The sequence below is a fragment of the Somniosus microcephalus genome, chromosome 2 (genome assembly GCF_052327205.1).
Source record: "Somniosus microcephalus isolate GS21.2 chromosome 2, FLI_Smic_1.0, whole genome shotgun sequence".
Taxonomy (NCBI): Eukaryota; Metazoa; Chordata; class Chondrichthyes; order Squaliformes; family Somniosidae; genus Somniosus; species Somniosus microcephalus.
The window spans coordinates 106,723,134-106,741,219 of NC_140988.1; the positions used below are offsets into that span (position 1 = coordinate 106,723,134).

Sequence of the window (18,086 nt, forward strand, 5' to 3'; positions counted from 1 at the left end):
ATCCAGTGAAGAGATCCGCAGAATTCCAGACATCTTGTACTAAATTCAATGAGATTATCAGAGGCTTAAGGGAAATTATTTACTGATGTATGCTATGTTAACAGACACACTGTAGCTAAGAGCAGTTTTGGGTTCATTGGAAATGAGGGCTTACTATGGTAGCGATATTTCACACTGGGCACGACAAAAAGAATCAGAACAGTGTGATTGAAACCATTTAAAGAGAACTTTTCTATCAAATGTTCCAAATTATTCAATCAGTTACAAGTTTTTTACTTCCAATTATCTCCTCCCTAAAATTAACTGTTTCTTTCTGCCACATGGTTCCATGGGCACTCGCAGACTTCTGGTACCTGTCCCAGGCTGCCATTATTCATATGTAAGTCGAGGCAATGAGTGTCAGTTGGCTATTCTACTAGCGAGGCCTCACAGCTGAGGCCAATCCTGTCCTCACTTACATCCCACTGTCCAGAAGGAGTCACTAGATAGCCATCACAAATGACAATCTTGGTTGATTTTACCCTCTCTTGTGCAAGGGCGTTGAGGCTAATTGTTATATCATAACTATTGCCCCAGCTGAAATCAGCTAACTCTGTACAGACTTGAGATTAAATCGAAGACCTTTCTAGACTTCATGGTTCAGTACGACATCTGAGACATTGGAGGTGGGATGTCCAATTACGCATTTATTTAGTATTGGCTATATATTCTTGACTGCATTCGAATGAAAAATGAATGAATGAAGACGACATTTGTTCCTGGTTGACTATTAGATGAAATATTATGATCACCCATTTATTCAGTATTGGTGCAGATCTTCCAACAGTTTGTTCAAGTGTTGAGACATTACAGATGAAATTTATGCAAAGAGGTAGATTTTTGCTGTAACCAAGCATAAAACTTGCAATAACATTTATACAACTATTAACAGAAATTCTTTGTCTAAATTGAAGCAATTGGTCGGATTTTCACCTTTACCACCTTAAGGGAGTAGTCAATACCCTTGAAAGGGACCCATATCACTCCATTTTCTATTTCATATGGCACGTTATTACGAGGATCATACAGTCCACCATGGTAGTAAATCCCATTTAGATTAGCTGTCTGACAACTATTGTACCACCAACCCCCTCCATAAAACTGTGCACAGTTCTCCTCCCATTTATCATTATCTCTGTCATAAGTGCTAAATTTCATGTTTGCATGGGAAGTATGTTCCCTATCCAGTGCTAACCCTGTTATTAATGCATCCCCAGCGTCCCCAGCATAATCGGCAATATTCAGCCTGTAACTTTCTGATTCGGAGCCTATAGTTACAGTATATTCAGCATATGCCTCAGTCCCTGACCAGTCCTCTAGCTCTACACGAAGGATGCTTTCCTTTTGTGTGAGTAAATGGAGGATTTCATTTCCCAGCCAGATATCTCCTTGGCCCTGATCATCAATGCTACCAAATCCCCTCTTGTACTCATCCCACGATCGGTTAAAGTGAACTAATTCACCCATTCGCTGCTGAACCAAGACCCAACCACCCAGGCCAGTACTCTGATCACAGTAAACTGTCACAACATCAGCAGAGCCAGTTGGTTTTATCTTGAATAAACCATCTTCATGACCCAATGCATGTCTTTGTATGATGTCATCACAATCTAAAAAAGAAGTCAAGAAAAGATACATGTTAAATTAGAAATGCTATATAGAGTAGTTGAACCATTTGGGTTAGACACAAATAAAAAAGCTAATGTTGGAACTAATACAGATATATTATATGCACGTCCTGTAAGTGTCACACAACACTTTCCCCAGGAGGCCTCTTGGAAAGTAACAAACATATGGTTCAAATTCAAGACTCATCCTTCATTAAGACATATGGCTTCATATGAGTTGAATTACCAGAAAAACCCTTATTTACTTGGGACAATGATATTTCCTTAAAGCCTATTTGTTCCGAATTGAGGAATAATGGATCAGGAAAGTTATCACGATTGATTGCCTGTATGTCACTGTCTTACTAGCACATGAAAAGTGTTTAAATTAATATGCTTCTAAAACACAAATTATACCTGTGAAACAGGTTATAGCCATCAATCAAAAATACCTACTCATAGAACAATGTATAATCACAACCCATCGATTTAATCTGCATATTGACTCTGCTTTATCTAAAAAAAAGCAAACTTTTTTAATTTAAATGACACTTAAACCTACCTTTCCCAACGTAGCCTTTAATCTTCTGCACTTTTTCCATGTTAAAGCTGCGAGCACGTATATCAGGAAAATCCTCTCCGCTTTTATCATCGAAGAATACGCTTGGGTCGAAAGAAGGTTGCATGGTATTTGAGATTTTTGTAAACCCCTTAGAATCCTCTGTATTAGTGGACTGGTGGCTACTGCTAACGCTAAAAGATTCTGTGTGAGATGCACTGTCTTTGGAATCTGTCACCTCTTTGGTTGAAGAGGAGACACGTTCTCTGTTGTTAGTTGTATTAGAGTCATCAAAATGCCCTAAATTTGAATAATCAGTGAAATCGCCAGTGTTGCTAGTCTTCATATGAGTTGAATTACCAGAAAAACCCGTACTTACTTGGGACAATGATATTTCCTTAAAGCCTATTTGTTCCGAATTGAGGGATAATGGATCAGGAAAGTTATCACGATTGATTGCCTGTATGTCACTGTCTTTGATAAAAGTCTGGTTTATGAGAGTTTTAGAACCAGTTATGGAGTGGGATATTTTCATGGTATGAGAACTATATGAAGAGTTTGCTTTGACTGAGCCTTTTGTAAAATGTAGCTCTCCAGTGCTAGTATCTGCATTACCATGAGTTAAGGATGTCTCTGCTTTTCTTATGCTGCTTACTCCATGGGTTAAGGGCGTATTGCCCTTTCTTGTGCTACTGATTCCATCAGGAGTGGAGGACACATCACTACTCTCTATGCTAACTGTATGAGTGTCTACACCTTTGTCAGTGGTTACAGTAATTGTAGCCATAGGGGTAGGAGTTAAGAATGAAGCTTCATAATAGTTAGAATCTAGATGTGAATTTGCATGGGGTATATTATTTTCTAGGCTAATTGACCTAGTGTGTATTTCTTCCCAAAACTTAGGATATTCATGATCGACATCAGATGCAGATTTGAAGCCAGTTACTCCATCAGATTTCTTCACCGAACTCAGTTTGAGTGTACGTATTGGCTTGTGAGATTCGATCCTATCTAGTCTCACGCCAGTCATTGATCTGAGGGATTTCTCCATTTGGGCATTACTTTCTTTGTTGACACTGTAAACAACTGACTTGGTACAAGATCCTTTGCAAGATCGTATCTTGATGTCAATGTCAACCTAACGAAGAAATAATATTATGATCAAACAGCGGCAGCCATTACCAGGGAAAAAAAGAAATTTGGTGAATTCCTGTTTCACCCCCGCCCACACCCCCACTCCATGGGCCATGCAGTTCCCAAACACCAAGTAGATTGTGAAAGGGATAATGGTTTGCATTACATAATTCTCATGGATGAGCTGCACTGCTCAGACGTTAGTGGAGGCATGAGTACATAGGTTGTGGACCAATCAGATGCTTGAATGCAACATGGACTGAATCAGGGATTCTTGGGGTGAAATTAATCTTTCGGCATTAGCGTAAAACAGGCGATAGCGAATTGGCAGCCTGTTTTACACTATGCTCGATCTTCTTTTCCATTGACTGGGCCCTAGATTAAGGGGGCCATAGATACAAAATTAAATGTAAGTGATTTAGAACAGAGAGTAAAAGGATCTTCTTTACACAGAGAGTTGGAAGGCTGTGGAATGCACTTAAAGGGTTAGCGGATGAGGCAGAAACTATCTCAACATTCAAGATTAGATTAGATCAGGGATGAAGGAAAAGGGGATGAAGGGATATGAGAACGGTGGTGGGGTGGGGGTGGGTGCAGCAAACGTGACTAGGACTCGCATGGAGGATAAATGTCGACATGGACTGATTGGGCCGAATGGCCTATTTCCCTGTTGTAACTTTTATGTTTTTTTTAATGTCTTTCTTAACTAAAAACAAAACCTGAAAAACCCCCAAAACAGCTTATTAAATTGACAATAAAAACTGACTTTAATGATCCTTGGACTGAAAGTACTAATGAGATGACCAAGTTCAATGTTTTTAATAGTAAAGATATATATATATTAAAAACAATAGATGATAGATATATTGTAATATCTTGTTCCATTTATGTGTGTGTTAAAGGCACAAGATTCCCAAGAGGACCATAAGATAACCCAATCAGAAAGTGGCTATCATCAACAGAGGCTTTGAGCGCTAAAATAGCAAGCAAAATGCCCCCAGCACTGAAAATGGCAGTAATGCTGCTGTTAACTGAAGAGGGGCTGGGAACCATGATGGCTGATTAGGACTTGAGTAGATTAAGGGACGGTGGGAACAGAGGTAGCACTTAGCCAAATGCGGCTGAGCTGAGCTGAAACCTATGCTGCTAAATACTTAATACTCGTGCCATCTGGTTTGCACCTTCCCCAGAGAGGGTGCAATTTAAAAGGTTGTGGGAGAAGTATAAGGAAACATTTGTGGAGTAGAGGGAAAAGCACAGAACTTACAGAGGAACAGAAGGAGCAGACCAACCTGGAGTTCTTTAGGAAATAACTACCTATGTAAATTGTGGTCACGATTTTTGTTTTTTAGCAGGAAGGTGGCGGTGGTGGTGGGGGGGGGGGGCGGGTGGCGGGAGTGAGACCAAAATTGCAAAAATTGACTTGACATAATGAGGGTCCTGCCTGTTTCCGCCCACTTTGATTTTCAAGCCAGAAACAAGCAGGACCCTCATTATGCCATGTAACTCGGGCTCCAATGCTGTAGTTAGGACCCCAATGCCATTTGAGTAAAGTACAACACAGTGCCGATGAGTACTGGACCTGGCAACTATACAGAGTGGGAAATGGTCAGATCCAGCATGCATGATAGGGATCGCTGGAAGCAGGCCTGGCAAGAAGAAAGTTCCATATAAAGTGCATTTTATATGGCACTTTCTGGCCTTCAAATATAAGTGCTGTCCCTGCTCCATCCTCATCATCCCCTATATCTTTTATCTTGATCTCTGTGCCCTTCCGCTGATCTGCAGGCTGGTGCTCGGTGCTGGTCTGCTGGAGCTTCTGCCCCTCAACATGGCCAGTTTAACGTAAGTGAGGTCCAACCATCAAAAGGGGTCGGGTACCTCACTGGTAATATTGGGCAGGCTCCACCCACTATCTGCCCAAAGTACATTGAAAGTGAAAAACGATCCCCATATGTTTGTGTATGTTGTAAATACACATTTACATGTACAAACATATAACACATCCACAAACAGATCATCCTTAATAAGGCACTTCAGCATAATTTTTGATTTTAATCATTTGTGATTTTGATAAGGGCCATTTCGGTTCTGTGGAAGAAATGGAAATCAGATTAGGGAGACTCAAACTGGGAGTTGCAAGAAAGAGGGGCTTGGATGGGGAGAAGGCAGCACGTTCAAGGACTTTGGAGAGCAAAGTGAGGGTGGAGATGGAGTAGTAGTTTGCAAAGACAGAAGGGTCAAGGATGGGTTTTTTGAAGAAGGTGGCAGGGGGCAGGGGTGAGGAGTTTTTTTTCCAGGAGTTGACACAGAAGGAAATGGTGTTGGAAGTGGGTAGGGGGATGTGGGTGGTGAGGAATCTGAGGAAGTGGTTAGAGATGGCCTTGTCTGTGACTGAGACCAAGGGAGTAGAGAGGTTATGGGGGATAGCAAGATTGAGAGGGTGGCCGTGAATATGAGTAGAAGAGGATAAGTGTAGCAACCTAAGTGAAAAATAGTTGATGGCTTTTAAAAACAATTGAAAGTGAAAAAACCCAACCTCCAAAAATGTTTATGGATGATACCACAAGCTGTTCGGGAAATGAATCACTTCACTTCAATTATGATTACAGCTCTCATCGTCAGTGGTAATGATAGCTGTAAAATTGCGACATTGTGGGAGTAGTATCGCCACAAGGATGCAGTGATCAAGGAAAAGGCCCACCACCATCTTCTTACGGCAGCCAGTGATGGGCAATAAATGTGTCCTTGCCAGCATCACCCATATCCTGAGAACAAATTAACAAGTAGCTGGCAACCTTAAAGACGTTCTCTCTCTGAATGGACCTCAATGCTGCCAGAACAATTCAATATTCAAAAAAGTTAGAATTTTGGGAAGATATTTAAACATGTGTGAAGAAAATACAAAAATACAATCATATCCAAATAATTCTGTCAAATATTTTCATCTGCAAATGATTAAGTTAATGACAAAAATTTAACAATATTAATAATTAGGTTGTTTTGTAAATAAGACTCACAAACTTCTACACCTCCAACAGCCAGAATAAAAACACTGCAATTTCAAAATAAGTAAAGTCTTTACCTCCAGTCTTGAGACATCTTTAAATTGTTCTAATATACTGTTTTGTAGTAGTTTTATTTTGAGACTTTGACCATTGATTTTATTCTGTAAGATGGTAAGTCTGGAATTCAGAGGATCCACCAGCTGATAGTAGGTGTCCCCAAAACCTAAAAATGACACAAGAATCCTGCTAGAAACCGATGTGATTCTAAATGGTTTTATAGAGTTCTCTCTGTACATTATTTTCAACGAACTAAAACAAATAAACTAAATCCAAATGAATGTTGGGGAAAGTGTTGCATTTTCTGATGCAAAATTGAAAGGGAGGGGAAATTGAAAAGTTACAAAATGCTCAAAAATATATGATATTTTGAAAACTCGAGTGAGTTAGTAATTCAATTTTAAGGCGAAAATCAGTAAAAATAGGAACAATTTTAAAATAAGTTTATCTGTGGAAACAAACGCTGAAACCTTCTTTAAGAAACATACACACAGCAATCACTCACTTTCTATTCCGTTCAGAGTCTGTCTGATTCTATTGACAGCTTCAGTCACACTAATGTGAGTATTTCCAAACGTTTTGGAATAGTTTTCCAACATCCGTCGAATCTCTTTTACCCTGTCAGCATTTTGTTGATTCTCGGTCTCTATTAATCCTTGCATTCTGCACCCAGATGGGCATTTAGGGCCCTATTTGAATAATGCAGAATTATATTAGTTTAGTTCTTTGTAATGTATCATTTCACAAAAAAGAGATGACGATTGCACCACCTACCCACTCATCGTCTGTACAAGTCGGCCATTCCTTCTCTGAACACTGTTTGGATTTTTGTTCGTCACCGTGAGCGACAGGCCGAGGACCGCGCGGTGCAAGATTGGCCTCTGACAGAATCTTCAATCATGTATTTGTAAGAAATTAAAGAAAGGTGCATTGGTTTTACATATACAATACTGAGCCACAAGCATTTAACCCAACTAGGTTCTATTAAAAAGGGCGGACTTTAGTGTGAAGGATAGAATGCTCCCTTTAGTAACAGTTTCAATTGCTTTACTGAATCTACAGTCATGATCACACAAAGCATTTATGGCATGGTTCAGTACACCTTACATAATAAGAATACACAATATTCTTGGGACATTTGGGATATTTTCGTGTTGTGACATCAAAACAAGCGAGATTTAAAAAAAAAATCAAAATATCAATCTATGGTACAAACAATATGTCACTGTCAGCAGTGAGATATAAATGTCTTCACATGGGAGGGTGATAATAAGGGGTGCTATATTACAGATATGGGGTAGACTTTCACCTTCAGCACCTGGGTGGTAATCTGGCGGAGTCTGTTATAGAACCATTGATTTCAAATATATAGAAATATAAGAAATATAAGAATACAAAATCTACCCATGATCTCAGACTAATATATTTAGAGTGTGACCCTCTGAGAAGCAAATTGAAGTTATACTGCTTGGCGGCTCCCTGCCAATTCTACTGAGCTACGTGACCAAGGAGAACTGCACTGGCATCCAAACTCCATGACGTCTAATTTGTAATGTGAGGAAACAGTGGGTGGGAGTGTCCACTTTCGCCTAACATTAACGTTCTGACATGAGGTGCAGTCTACCACCTTGGCTTTGTACCAGGATGGGGTTATACTGCACTTGGTGCAAAGCCAGACTGTTTTGAGACTACCTCTAGATTTTGTCTCTACCTTAGTACACTTGATAGCCATGTTGGAACCTGACTTCCATGTTATACTGCCATTTTCAGATTAATATGCACCCAAAACTGCTTTGTATTTGTGTGAAAGCAGCTGTATAACTGAAGTCCTGACTACTAATGGGCTAATCATTGCTTAGTTTTCAGGCTCATCTCACTGGAGATTATAATAATTATATCATGTATGATAATAAACTTTCAATGGAATATTTTTGTATTACATGCAGATGTTGTCATTACATTCAAATGACAGGAACTATTGTTCCTTTAAAGATTCATTCTAAATGCTCTAACCCCACATCATACAGCAATTCCCAATCACAGTGCCCCTAGATCCATAGGACCAAGCTGCGGAGGAATATAGCGCATCTCTTTACTTGATTAAATTTATCTAATTCTTTACAGATTAATTTTTAACATGTTATAGAAACAAGAGTACATCTGAAGATTAATGGGATTTGATTTATATCCTACTCTTGTTACTGTTTGCAACTCCTTTGTGACTTTATTACTCAGGAGTTATTAGGTCGGCCTACTCTCAGGATATAAATCACAGCCCATGGGTCTTCATGATGTATCCTCTATGTGCATGACTTATTCATAAGGAAAACTTACCCAGTCAATTAACATGAAGCATACAAACAAACCAAAGGCCTGTGCAGCTCTCATCTTTCTAGCTCTGCAGCAAAGGTTTGAGGAAATGTCACTTCTCTCTCCCTTTCATCAAATTTCAACCCTACAAAATCAGGATCAGTCAGTGTTCGTGGGAAACCTGTTTACCCATACTGTGGAGACCCTGTTAATCATTTACCACCTAGGTCTTGCTGAAATTCTTGGATTTTTCTGATGCTTTGTTGACACATCAAAGGTCAATAGCTTCTAAAGTCTGTAAAACTCTATTATGCAAATACAGCATGGAATTTATGTGGTGGCTCCTCTGGGATGTTTTTAATGCAGATGTCCCCCAAAAAGCCAAGCAAATGAATGAAAATGGCTGCCTTGGTAATCTGATATTCCTCCTCATTTGCCTTCTATATAATGTTGGAAAGTGTGAGGTTATGCACTTTGGCAGAAAAAATCAAAGAGCAAGTTATTATCTAAATAGAAAGAAACTGCAAAGTGCTACAGTACAAAGGGATCTGGGGGTCCTGGTGCGTGAAACACAGAAGGTTAGTATGCAGGTGATCAGGAAGGCCAATGGAATCTTGGCTTTTATTGCAAGGGGGGTGGAGTATAAAAGCAGGGAAATCTTGCTTCAGTTATACAGGGTACTGGTGAGGCCACACCTGGAATACTGCGTACAGTTTTGGTTTCCATATTTAAGAAAAGATATACTTGCTCTCGAGGCAGTTCAGAGAAGGTTCACTCGGTTGATTCCGGAGATGAGGGGGTTGACTTATGAGGAAAGGTTGAGTAGGTTGGGCCTCTACTCATTGGAATTCAGAAGAATGAGAGGCGATCTTATCGAAACATATAAGATTGTGAGGGGGCTTGATCGGGTGGATGCGGGGAGGATGTTTCCACTGATGGGTGAGACTAGAACTAGGGGGCATAACCTTAGAATAAGGGGCTGCCATTTCAAAACTGAGATGAGGAGAAGCTTCTTCACTCAGAGGGCAGTAAATCTATGGAATTTGCTACCTCAGAGAGCTGTGGAAGCTGCGACATTAAATAAATTTAAAACGGAGATAGACAGTTTCCTAGCTGATAAGGGAATTAGGGGTTACGGGGAACGGGCAGGGAAGTGGACGTGAGTCTAGGTTCGGATCAGCCATGATCCTATTGAATGGCGGAGCAGGCCCGAGGGGCCGTATGGCCTACTCCTGCTCCTGCTTCTTATGTTCTTATGTTCTTATGTTCTAGGTATCAGCCTTGGTTCAGTGGTAGCATGCACACCTTTGAGATATTTGGTCATGAGTTCAGACTGCACTCCAGAGACTTGAGCACACAATTTAGGAGCTGTGTTCTGGATGACATCTTAGATTGATTCCCTTTCTGCCCTCTGAGGTGGATGTAAAAAATCCTATGGCACTATTTGAAGAAGAGCACAGGAGGTATCCTGGCCAATATTTGTCCCTCAGCTAATAGCACTATAAAAGATTATCTGGTCATTTATCTCATTGCTGTTTCTGGGACCTTGCTTTGCACAAATTGGTGGCTGCGCTTCCCTACATTACAATAGTGACTATGCCACAAATATACTTCATTGGCTGTGAAGCGCTTTAGGATGGTCTGAGGTTATGAAAAGTCCTTTATTAATGTAAGTTCTTTCTTTTTAAACACTTTTTCTGTCAATTTGTTCATAATGTGATGGGATAACAAGGCTAATTCTGTTGCCTGGCCAACAACATGGCTGATTATCCCTGTGCTCATATGTACGCCTGTGCTAGTTGAGTGGCAGCCCGACCGCAACAGATTCTGCATTGTTAAAATGCGTAATTTAAATATGCTCCATGCCTAGTTTTCCCCATGTGCAGAGAGCATTGTTGGACCTATGGAAGTCCCAACTTCGGGGTTCAGCACCTCTTAAAGGGCCCTTTAGTGAAGAGAGTCATTTTGGAGGAGATGGCCCTGAGAAAAGTTGCAGCAGGGAGGTGATAAAATGAGGCCCATGCCACCACCAGAGTTAGTGTGGAGCATATTGTAGGCATTCTGAAGCAAAACTTTGGTTATTTGGACTGGTCAATAGGGGTGGGGTGCTGCTGTAAAGTCCAGCCCAGACAAGCAAGATCATCACCGTGTGCTACATCCATCACAATTTCGTAATCACACATTCCATTCATACACTCAAAATGAATTGCTCTGGACCTGCCCCATGCTATCATGTAGAAACTATCAACCCCCTTGCCCAGAAAACACATTACATGCAACTGGCAAATAGAAATGGATTTATTGGTGGCTTCACACACAACCCAGCCTTCTTTCAGCCCTTTTCCTGTGCTTCCCTTTGGTGTCCTTATAAAGTGGATTGGTCCTACTACTTATCCTAGGACCATTACAATGCTGGAGCCACAGACATCTATGCTGTGGTCACCAGTACCTGCCAGCATTTTGACAACTCCTCAGTTTTTTGAAGGGCCTGGCTGGAGGAAGACTTGTGCAACGTCCCCCTGCTATGCCCTCAGTGCAGGGCCTCCCAGCTGGATGCTCCACATCTGTATGGGAGCAGTCATTGGGGTAACTCTAATGTGGATGAAATGTGCCTTCACTGCTGTAGTGTATGTAACTGTTCTACCTTTAAGAGAACTATTGTATGTAACCGTTCACCTTTAAGAGAACTATTTTAGGTGTGGCACTACTTTATCTTGGCTGCTGTATACTGTAATACCGACGGTGACCACACCGGTATATAAGTGCTGTGTCAGGATTTATTGGGCAGATTCGCCCTGACCTTCGAATAGTAAAGTCCTGTTAAAGTTACTCTTGTAGTCTGTGTATTAATTCGCCATAATACCTACAGACTTTACAGTGGCGACGAGTTCGATCTTACCCTGCGGCAACAATACTTCCGAAGCAGTTAACGAGCGTCGAGAAGAGGCACCCGCCCTCGTCGTTCTGCTGAGAGAAAACTCGAGTCTGCAGAGCAAGGAAGAAGGAAGAATTCAGACACGAAGCCTTCCATCAGCAACAGGCACTGATTGTCCCTTCTGCCACGGTGGTGAGTGAGCCGATCAGCACGAGAAGCAAGTCGGCCACGGTGACTGTGAGTAAAGGGAAAATAAAAAAATAAACAGAGGATAAGGGCGGTGAACTCGACCACGGTCGGGGGAAAGGAGCCGGACAGAAGTCGGGCCCAGAGGTGCTGAGACTGGGGCAGCGTGGAGCACGGAAGCCGCGGTACAAGCGGGCTGGGAGACGCAACGGCGTCGTGAGACAGCTAGACCGCGACCGGCGAAAAAGGCCGGGCAGCTACTGAGGCCACGAGGCGCTGCGACCGGGATCGTAAGGCGTGGGAAGATATAAAAATAAATAAATCACGGAGAACTCAGCCGCAGCCGGGGAGGAAAGCACCGGACTGCGAGAGGGCTGGGAGGCGCGATTGGAAGCCGCTGAGGGAGAGACAGAGCCCGAGCGAGCGGGAGAGACAGAGCCCAAGCGAGGGAGACTGAGCGAGATCCAGCCCAGCAGCTGAAACTGTTCGCCGTCAACAGGTTGTACCCAGCGCTGGTTGCCCTGCCGAGAAAAGGGAACAAGGAACGCACTGAAGCTGACGCGCAGGCTGCGAACCCCGAAAGCCAGCGGTCGTCGCCCGAGGGAAAAGCTTACCCCTCCTGCCAGCGGAAGAAACGCGGGAAGCCGCCAGTAGGCGGGGAAGACGACAGAAGCGGGAAACCGCCATTTTGAAAGTGGGCGGGTGAAGAAGACAAGCGCGGGAAACCGCCATTTTGAAAAAAAAAGTTAAAGAAAAATTTCGTGTTTGTTTCGCAGAAAGATAGTGAGAGATAGTGAAGATGCCTAAGCATGGTAACATCAACAACTTCGATTCCGAGGTGGAAGATTGGGCCACGTACGTAGAACGTATCGAGATATATTGTGAGGCCAATAAGATAGCAGATGATGATAAAGCTCTCACCTTATTAAACGCAATGGGGGCAAAGACATACGGGCTATTGAAGCATCTTCTATCACCAGCTAAACCGGCGGATCAGACTTTCGCTAATATTGTTGCTGTCCTGAAGGATCATTTGAACCCCACACCACTGATGTTGGCGGAACGATTCAAATTCTATGCGAGAACGCAACGGGAAGAGGAAAGCAACACGGAATACTTGGTCGAGCTGCGTAGACTAGCGAAATACTGCCAGTTTGGGGAAAATCTGACAGAGGCATTGAGAGACAAGTTCGTGTGCGGGTTGTCGAAGGAAGGAACACAAAAGCGTCTGCTAGAAGAGAACGATCTCACACTTGATAAGGCTGTTCTTATTGCAGCATCGCACGAAGCCGCAGCGAGAGGCACAGCGGAAATGCAGCTGAAGGCAGCGGTACTCAGTGTGGATCAAATTACTTCGGGTACATCGAAATGTTATCGTTGTGGGAAGACAACACACGACCAGAACCAATGCTGGTTTAAAAACCAGGGATGTAGAAAATGTGGCAAACTTGGTCACATAGCTAAGGTATGCCGGTCAGGAAAGAAGACCAACAACAACAAAAAAAAGTCACCGCAGGAAAAGTACAATAAGGTACACAAGGTGGCTGAGAAGAGTTCAGATGAACAGAATTCGGATTCAGACCCAACCGTTCAGGAACTGGGTAGTCTGAGAATTCACAATGTGAGTAAGGAAGCTGACCTGCAAACTATCTGGGTCATGCTAAAAATAGCCGGAGTCCAAGTGAAAATGGAATTGGACACAGGATCAGCCCTATCAGTCATAAATCGAAGGGATTACAACCGGCTATTCTCACACACACCCTTGAGAGATACCAAGATCGTACTGCAGACATACACGGGGCAGAAAGTATACCCCATGGGAAAGATAAAAGTCAAGGTGAGAGACAGGGGCAAAGAACACCAAGGAATGTATTTATATGTACTACCTGAGGGAGGTCCACCACTTCTGGGACGGGAGTGGATCTGGGAAATAAACATGGAATGGCACTATTTAAAAGCAATAATGAGTGAGAACTCGGTGAAGACAATCAGCTCAGACTCTGAAACGGATGACGATAAGACCAGCCCAGGTGCGAAAGACAAGTTTAAAATGGACTTGCTGACTAAGGTTGGAAAAACGAAGGAGTGCATAAATGCTTATGCTTCAGAGGAGAACAAAGTTTCAGAACAGAATTCCACTGAACAACAACAACATAGTTTGACAGAGAATTCTGAGTCTGTCCAGTTTACAGATATGCACAATTCTGAGGAACACCGGGCTCGAACTCAACTCCATTTCAAATTACAACAGCAATTAGAACAATTGAGTTGCCGTCTTGAACAAGAGATGAAAGCAATGAAAAAGTTCTGTGACACAGAGTGGGAGAACCTGGAAAGACAACAGAAACAGCTGATGGAGAAAAAGGAGCAGGAGCACACAAACCGTCGGGGCAAGGAGGCCAAACGAATCAAAGCTGATTCGGTTTCAGAAGGTGCGTGCTTTAATCTGGTGGAGCAAGAGGTTCAGCAACTGAAAGCGCTTGTTAGCGGATTGCAGGCAGAAAAGACTGATTTGGTCGCCATGAACTCCGAGCTCCTACTGAAGTTGGGTGCAGCATCACCGGACGATTCAAGTGGGGAAATTCGAATGGTGGAGGCTGCGGATGATGGCGAAGTAGAAACAGCAAAGGAGCCCCAGGGCAAGGTTATAAACAGCCCTGCAGCTACTGGGAAACGTATGAGGTCAGAAGAGTTAACGGTCAGCCAACTCTTTCATATGCTGAAGGACAAGACTCTGAAATGGGAACAAATTGAACAGGAGTTTAAATCTTCAAAGGAGAGGGGTTTGGAGCTCCCAAAAGTTATGGAAATAGCTGAGGTTGCAACACAGACTGAGAAGATGGCAGCAGAGCAACCCTTGGATGCCAAAAGTACGCTGACTCACGTCAATGTTGAACAACAGAAGGTTGAAACAGCTGCTGCAGTAGAGGGATTGAATAGTCCGATCAACCAATCTCCGAATGAAGTTGAAGTATTGAAATCACAAATGACGTCATTAGTAAAAGACTTGCAGGAAGCCCAGAAAAAGCTGGATGAAGCTGAACGCCTGAAGAAGTCTCTTCAGGAAAGATGTCTGGATTTGGAACAAAAGCTGGCTAATGTCCAGCTGGGTATGGAGGAAATAGAAGACCCTCTCACTGGCCTAGCTCAAGATGACACCGAATATTACCATGACCTGTTGGACGACATCGAATATTACGATGACCTGTTCTGCCCAGCTTGTGATGAAAACTCCCAAAGTGCAGAAACCTTGAAGAATCACAAAAAGTCTAAGGAACATCGGGAGATGGTGGCGCTACTACGGAAAAAGGAGGACGAGAAGGAGGAACTGTGCATGCAGCTGGCAGCTGACAGTGGAGCCCAGAGAGTCTCCAAGAAGCAGAAAAGGAAAAGACGAAGCAGAAGATGATGACCATCTGGACCATCATCATCACTACTAGATCACGCACGGGGTCCCTTCGAACGGAGCCAAATCAGTTTGGAAGTAGAAAAACTTCCCAAGGTACTCAAGTTTTTACAAGCCAACAATGCTGGTTCAGAAGGACGGAAGTTCAAGCTGTTAAGTCCAGTGAAGGACTATTGGATGAGTCACTCCAGCAACGTGAACCGACTACACCACAGGGAACTGCTACACCACTGAGGTGTTGTCAGGACCGAGTCAAGAAGCACGGAAGGCGCATCCACCGAGATTGAATCTGTGAACTGTTTTCCGCAGAGACTGAATCTATGAACTGTTTCCCGCAGAGACTGAATCTGTGAACTGTTTCCGCAGAGACTACATCTGTGAACTGTTTTAACATGAAGTTGGATATATGTTATGATGTTATGTTTAATGGGGAATAAGTATGTTGTAAGCTAAAAAGGGAGGATTGTAGTGTATGTAACTGTTCTACCTTTAAGAGAACTATTGTATGTAACCGTTCACCTTTAAGAGAACTATTTTAGGTGTGGCACTACTTTATCTTGGCTGCTGTATACTGTAATACCGACGGTGACCACACCGGTATATAAGTGCTGTGTCAGGATTTATTGGGCAGATTCGCCCTGACCTTCGAATAGTAAAGTCCTGTTAAAGTTACTCTTGTAGTCTGTGTATTAATTCGCCATAATACCTACAGACTTTACAACTGCTGTTTCTAAATGATTACCCAAACTGTGAATCTGGCAGTGACACGTCCTTTTAACTTGGAGTCCAATCTCTCAATTGTGAAGTCACAGCATTGAGAGAACAATGAGAGAACTGTATACCACTCCATGGCACTCTGCATTAGAGTAAATCCCTCATGCAAGACTGCAGTGATGTCAGAGGTGCACTGCTGCACATTCTGTGACAGCTGCTGAAGGTTGATGATTGCAGAGTGAGATTTTCCAAAAGCCCTCTGCTTCTGTCTCTGCTTTTGCATTAACTCTGTAGGAACATAGGAATAGGAGTTGTAGTGTATGTACCTTTAAGGGGAGAACTACTTTTTACAGCTCCTGTATACTGTAGCACCGGCAGTGACCACACCTGTATATAAACCCTGAGTAGGGATCTGTACGTTTAGTTTTAGAGTAACCCTCATCCAGTAAACACCTGTTGATTGTTCCCTGCAGTCTCGTGTCTAGTTATTGAAGGGCACACAACATCAAAAATACACGGATCTAACATTGGCGACGAGGCAGATTCGAACCTACCTGCAACTCTGCATTACCTCCCAGGGATTCGCTCCTGGAGAACAGTGGAAGAAGGTCGAGGCCAGAAGCACGGGCGTCGACCACGAGCAACCGCCCGGTCATCCAGCGGAGATTTGAGCATCGCAGGGGAGGCTGTTGAGAGCTGGGCTTGGTTCTCCAGTCACGGTGGTCCAGCGAAACGGGCTGGCAACAGGTACGGCGCAGACCCTTCCCGGATAGCGGTGGCTAGAGCCGACCGACGGCACAAAAAAGGCCGAGCAGTGTCGACGGGAGAAGAGAGAGGGTAGAGCGCACAGGGCGCAGCTGGTGTTCAGGACCGAGCGGCATCGACGGGAGAAGAGAGAGGGTAGAGCGCACAAGGCGCAGCCGGTGTTCAGGACCGAATGGAGTCGACGGGAGAAGAGAGAGAGGCACGAAGGAAAACGCGCAGAGCGCAGCCGGTGTTCAAGGGACGAGCAGCGTCAGCGGGGAAGAAAGGGAAATGCACAGAGCGCAGCCGGTGTTCAAGGGCCGAGCAGCCGCAGCGGAGAAGAAGGGAGAGCGTGGGAAAACGCCATTTTGAGCCGCAGCGGAGAAGAAGGGAGAGCGCGGGAAAACGCCATTTTGAGCCGCAAGAAGAAGGGAGAGCACGGGAAAACGCCATTTTGAGCCAGTCTAACCACACCCAGGGATGCCGAAGAGTGGCAGTATCACAGCATTCGACAATGAAGTCGAAGATTGGACGACATATGTCGAACGCATAGAAGCGTACTGCAAGGCGAATGAAGTGCCAGATGAGAGGAAAGTGCTGGTATTGTTGAATTCAATGGGTGCAAAAACGTATGGCTTACTGCGAAACCTAGTAACCCCAGAGAAGCCAGTGGAAAAGGATTTTGGAAACCTAGAAATTCAGTTGTTTGCGCCAGCCGCTAGCGCCTTAGGAGGAGGAGAAGTGGGGTGCTAAGCGGCTAGTGCCCGGGCGCAGCGCAATCTGCACCTCTCGCGAACTTCAGTTAAGATTTAGCGGCGGCGCAGAACCTTTGCGCGCGCTCAGCTGCGCACGCAGATCCTGACGTCATTTCATGGTGCAACGCCCTTTGTGCGCCCCGAACCGGAAATTCAGTGGCACCGGCCTATTGTGCGCCTGGCACCCCTAGCGACTGGTAGAGGGGAACGGTTCCCAGTCACTGTGGGGCGCGGGGGGCGCTAATTAAAGGGGACTCCTCCTGCAGTATAAATGGCAGCCATTTTGCACCACTCCTTCTTTGTGAGAGACGGATCTTTGGAGAGAGACAAAGGTAGAGAGCTTTCTGGTTTGGCTCAACACTCACACAGGTACTTGTGGCTTCAGGCCACAGCTTTGCACTTGTCTTTAACTTCAGTGTCATAGCATTGATTGGAAACATATAATGGGGGCTGCAATGGGTGGAAACGTTGGGCTTCTCCATTGCATTCAAAGGGCTCAGAGACGCCGTCAGAGAGTGCCAGTCATGGCCAGACGGAGAAGGGGCAACAGGCGTCGGCAAAGGAGGCCTTACCCACCCAGGGTATACCGCCAGCTGTTCTCATATCTGAACATGTCTGAGGAGCAGTGTGTTCAGAGGCTGCGATTCAGAAGGGCGGTGGTCACTAAGGTCTGCCACCTGCTTCGCGGAGAT

General features: G+C 43.9%; 1 protein-coding gene across 1 annotated transcript; it reads right to left on the reverse strand.

The window, feature by feature from the left end:
- Positions 1-751: 751 nt before the first annotated feature.
- On the reverse strand, positions 752-8,883 carry fga (fibrinogen alpha chain). Its single transcript, XM_085961493.1, has 6 exons — positions 8,739-8,883; positions 7,179-7,295; positions 6,910-7,093; positions 6,425-6,570; positions 2,209-3,343; positions 752-1,649 (listed from the first exon to the last, which is right to left on the reverse strand). The coding sequence occupies exons 1-6, from the start codon at positions 8,790-8,792 to the stop codon at positions 943-945; spliced, it is 2,343 nt and encodes a 780-aa protein (XP_085817619.1). The 5' UTR covers positions 8,793-8,883; the 3' UTR covers positions 752-942.
- Between the last annotated feature and the right edge of the window lie 9,203 nt (positions 8,884-18,086).

What these genes read in the sequence shown, in the direction of transcription:
- fga (XM_085961493.1), bottom strand. Translation starts at nt 8,792, where the DNA reads ATGAGAGCTGCACAGGCCTTTGGTTTGTTTGTATGCTTCATGTTAATT. An exon ending in AAGATGTCTCAAGACTGGAG is followed by an intron (nt 3,344 to 6,424) that starts GTAAAGACTTTA and finishes TTTCTTCGTTAG; the next exon opens with GTTGACATTGACATCAAGAT. An exon ending in TAAAGGCTACGTTGGGAAAG is followed by an intron (nt 1,650 to 2,208) that starts GTAGGTTTAAGT and finishes CTTCTTTTTTAG; the next exon opens with ATTGTGATGACATCATACAA.